Here is a 3418-nt window from a genome sequence, read left to right as displayed (position 1 = left end):
TATATTTTAAGATAGACAAAAATACATATAAAGTACTATACTTTTTCAAAAAGTTTTTTTTCTTTCAGTACTACACTTGTGCACCTGATCTTTTTTAGAAATAGTCTGTTTCCTTTCCCTATGCACACATATCTTCAAGAGTCCATCTGAATGATTTTTCTCCCAATCTGTAAGTGCATAAGAGAAGGTTTGACTGCTTTAAAAATAAGATATGAACAAACTACTCACACAATGCACTGCAGAAATCATGCTTAGAGAAGCACTATATCTGCCTTTTGTAAAGAGATTGTTTGCAGAAACTCTTCAAAAACACAAAAAATAAAATTTGAATTTACATATTTTAATGAGAAAATATTATTTGGACTGGGTTCATAATTTAATGTAGACACCTTTTTAAAATTCTTCGTCTTAAAACAGGCATGCTGGGATCAAGAACATCAATATTTAAAATGCCATGCTAACTTTACACAGGGAGGAACAAAATAAAAGGTAAAAAATTTACAGCTTTGATAACACTACAACTTTTTTTTTTAACGTAAGCAGGTCACACCAGAACAACAGTTCGTTTTTCAGCAAATTACCTAAGACTCTAAAGGAATATAGCAAACAAAAGTGCATTTTACACAGTGTATAATCATTCCTATTCACAAGCATTTACACCTCTTTGCAGCCCTTAGCTTCTCGGGAAAATTCTTGTAGCAAACGGAAGGACTTGTCCCTGGGAGACCTATCCCGTGACATTTCCTTCAAGTTACCAGTCAGCTTATCTAAATTCTTCTAGGGTTGCCCTTGATGCTTTCTTAGTTGGGGTTTATTTTATTTTCTCCCCGCCCCCCTTCCAACAGTAAAATAAATAGCTCAAAAGGTCTCTAAGTAATCAGAAAGTTAACATCCCAATTAAGTTTCCCATCCCCCCTTCCCTCCCTTAAACCTGGCCAGAAATGAAGAGTAAACATTCACATTACAACAGGTACTTGTAAAGTGGGCTTTGCCCGCTCGCCCGCCAAGCAATAACACATTCAAGTTCACTGTTTACATTTTACCGGGCGCTTTGTAAACAATACAGGGTTACTTTTAGTTTTGTTCTGCTTGTGTTGAGGAGAAGTGTCCCCTTCCCAGCTTGGCAGCCTCTCCCCTAACCCCAGCGCCTGGAGCCTCTGCAGGACACAAAACCCAAAACAAAAAATTCTGCGGTGGCGGGGAGGCAGGCCCGCTACTCCGGGAAGCTGCGGTCTCGGCCCAGCCCCTGCCAGATGGGCGGAGGCGAGCGCGGTAGGAAGATTAGTGGTCTCTTTTCGCAGCAGATTCCCGAGACTTGAACAGAGGGACTGGGCCCCTCCGCTGGGATGCTGCGGCCCTCCGGCGGGATCTGTTCGAGGAAACGTCTGAGACGGTTTCTCTGGTCATGGAACTCAGTGGAGGCCGGAGCCGGGCCAGTGCGGGCGGAGGGAAGATGCCCTTCTCTCCGCAAAGGCCCGAGGCAGGACTTCCCCTGCCTCTTAAATGGGAGGGTTTTCGGGGGCCCCGGTAATGGGTCGCCCAGGCTCAGATGCCCCCCTGCCTTCCCCTCTAGTGGAGGAGAGGACAACCCCCAAGTGCCTCCAGGCCCATCTGCAAGTTTGTGTTTTGTCTCCTGGGTCCAAAACAAAGTTCTCATGGGGAAGAGAGATGGCTGGCCAAAGATGCAATTGACACGTTAGGGTGGCGGTCTCAGGTCAAGGAGGGCAGGACCGGGAGCCGGGGAAGGCAAGTGAGCTAGCGGGAAGAGGAACAAGCGGGGGCGCCGGCCACTTCGGGTCAATGCACCGCCACTGAGTGCAAGGCGGAGGCCGGGCTGGTGAGCGTTTCGCTGGGAGTGGCGGGGCTGCTTTGGCTGGTGGCTGTTTGCGAGGAAGTGGGACTGAGCGAGGGGGGTGAGTTCGAGAGCAAGGTGGGGATGGGCGCGGGCAGCGCGGGCAGCGCGGGCACTGCGGCCGGCGTGGGCTTGATGGGCACTGGGATGGCGGGCAGCGTCTGGCCCGCTGCGTGGCACAGCGGCTTCAACGGCACGCCGTAGGCGCTGTAATCGCCACTGGCCATGGAGATGGGGGTGGCCGAGTCGATCATGCCTGCGGAACCGTACACGTGTGGCCAGCCAGTGCCCAGCGAGCTGCCCATGGTAGTCAACTGGTTGGGGAGAGGGTAGGCGGCGGGCACGGGCTGCATGGTGGAGAAGGCCAGCCCTCCAGGCATCTTGTACTCGCGCGCGATGATGTTCTCGATGGCGAAGGGATGCTTGAAGCCCGAAGGCTGCGCCACGCCGCCCAGGTTGTAGGCGGCAGCGGGCATCTGCGGCAGGTGCGTGCCGGAGGCGGCCAGAGCGCTCAGGCGCAGCTTGGCCTGCTGCTGCAAATACTGAGCAGCGTCGGCGGGCTTGCTTGGCGCCAGGTGGTCCGACTTGAGCACCTTGAAGCGCTTGCGGCGCCTCAGGAAGCTGCCGTTCTCGAACATGTCCCCGCAGCTGGGGTGCAGCGCCCAGAAGCTGCCCTTCCCCGGCTGGTCTGGCCGCCGCGGGATCTTGATGAAGCAGTCGTTGAAGGAGAGGTTGTGGCGCAGGCTGTTCTGCCAGCGCTGGGTGTTCTCCCGGTAGTAGGGGAAGCGGTCCATGATGAACTTGTAGATCTCGCTCAGCGGCAGCATCTTCTCGGGCGAGCTCTGGATGGCCATGGCGGTCAGCGAGATGTACGAGTAGGGCGGCTTCTGGTCGCTGTACGTGTTTCGGCCGGGCCGAGGCATCTTCTTGTCTGCCCCCTTCTTGCTCTGGTCCAGGCGGGCCGGTGGCTGCTCAGATCTGAGAATCGGGAAAGACAAGGGGAGAGGGCATGGATGCACAGACAGACACCACGAGGTCAGCCAGGCCGAGTACAAACTTGGGATGTGTAGCGTAGGGGCTGCAGCGCTGGATCAGCCAGCGCCGGGGCTCTTTGGTCTGCAACTTTGCGTGCAGAGTGGGACTCTGCCAGAGGGGCGAGCGGCGCAAGAGTAACATGGAAATAAGCCGGAACTGGACCAGGGACCCGGGCTGGGGTGCACCCGAGAGAGGCTCACCTTAAAGTTGCTCCAAGTTGAGCGTGCGCATCCGGGATGGCGCTGCTGCTTGCCGCCTCCCTCCCAGCCCGCCGCGGGGGCGCAGTGTCCTGTCTAGGGTGAGCTCCGAAAGTCTCTGAGCGCCTCAGCTCAACTCCGCAGCGCTTTCTGGCCGTGCGCTCCGCAGGCGGCAGAGCTCCGCTACGGAATCCCGGCGCAAACGGCGGCAGCGGCGGCCTCAGGGCTCCGGAGGGCGCTGCTGTGGGCTCCGCAGCAACGCTGAGCTAGGTGGTTGCCTCCATGTCCTCCCTCGAACCATCTGATAGTTTTAAGCGGTGACAGGAGCAGAAAA

At 55.1% G+C, this 3418-nt stretch overlaps 1 protein-coding gene across 1 annotated transcript; it reads right to left on the bottom strand.

Annotated features, from left to right (window-relative positions):
- Positions 1 to 940: 940 nt before the first annotated feature.
- Positions 941 to 2775, bottom strand: FOXB1 (forkhead box B1). Its single transcript, XM_090272018.1, has one exon. It carries the CDS (start codon positions 2773 to 2775, stop codon positions 1798 to 1800), a length of 978 nt encoding a protein of 325 aa, XP_090128144.1. The 3' UTR covers positions 941 to 1797.
- Between the last annotated feature and the right edge of the window lie 643 nt (positions 2776 to 3418).

The sequence above is a fragment of the Furipterus horrens genome, unplaced genomic scaffold (genome assembly GCF_987537825.1).
Source record: "Furipterus horrens unplaced genomic scaffold, mFurHor1.1.pri manual_scaffold_3, whole genome shotgun sequence".
Classification (NCBI taxonomy): domain Eukaryota; kingdom Metazoa; phylum Chordata; class Mammalia; order Chiroptera; family Furipteridae; genus Furipterus; species Furipterus horrens.
This window is presented reverse-complemented; position numbering and strand designations above follow the sequence as displayed.

Excerpts from the sequence above, each read along its gene's own strand:
- FOXB1 (XM_090272018.1), bottom strand. The coding sequence starts at position 2,775 with ATGCCTCGGCCCGGCCGAAACACGTACAGCGACCAGAAGCCGCCCTAC.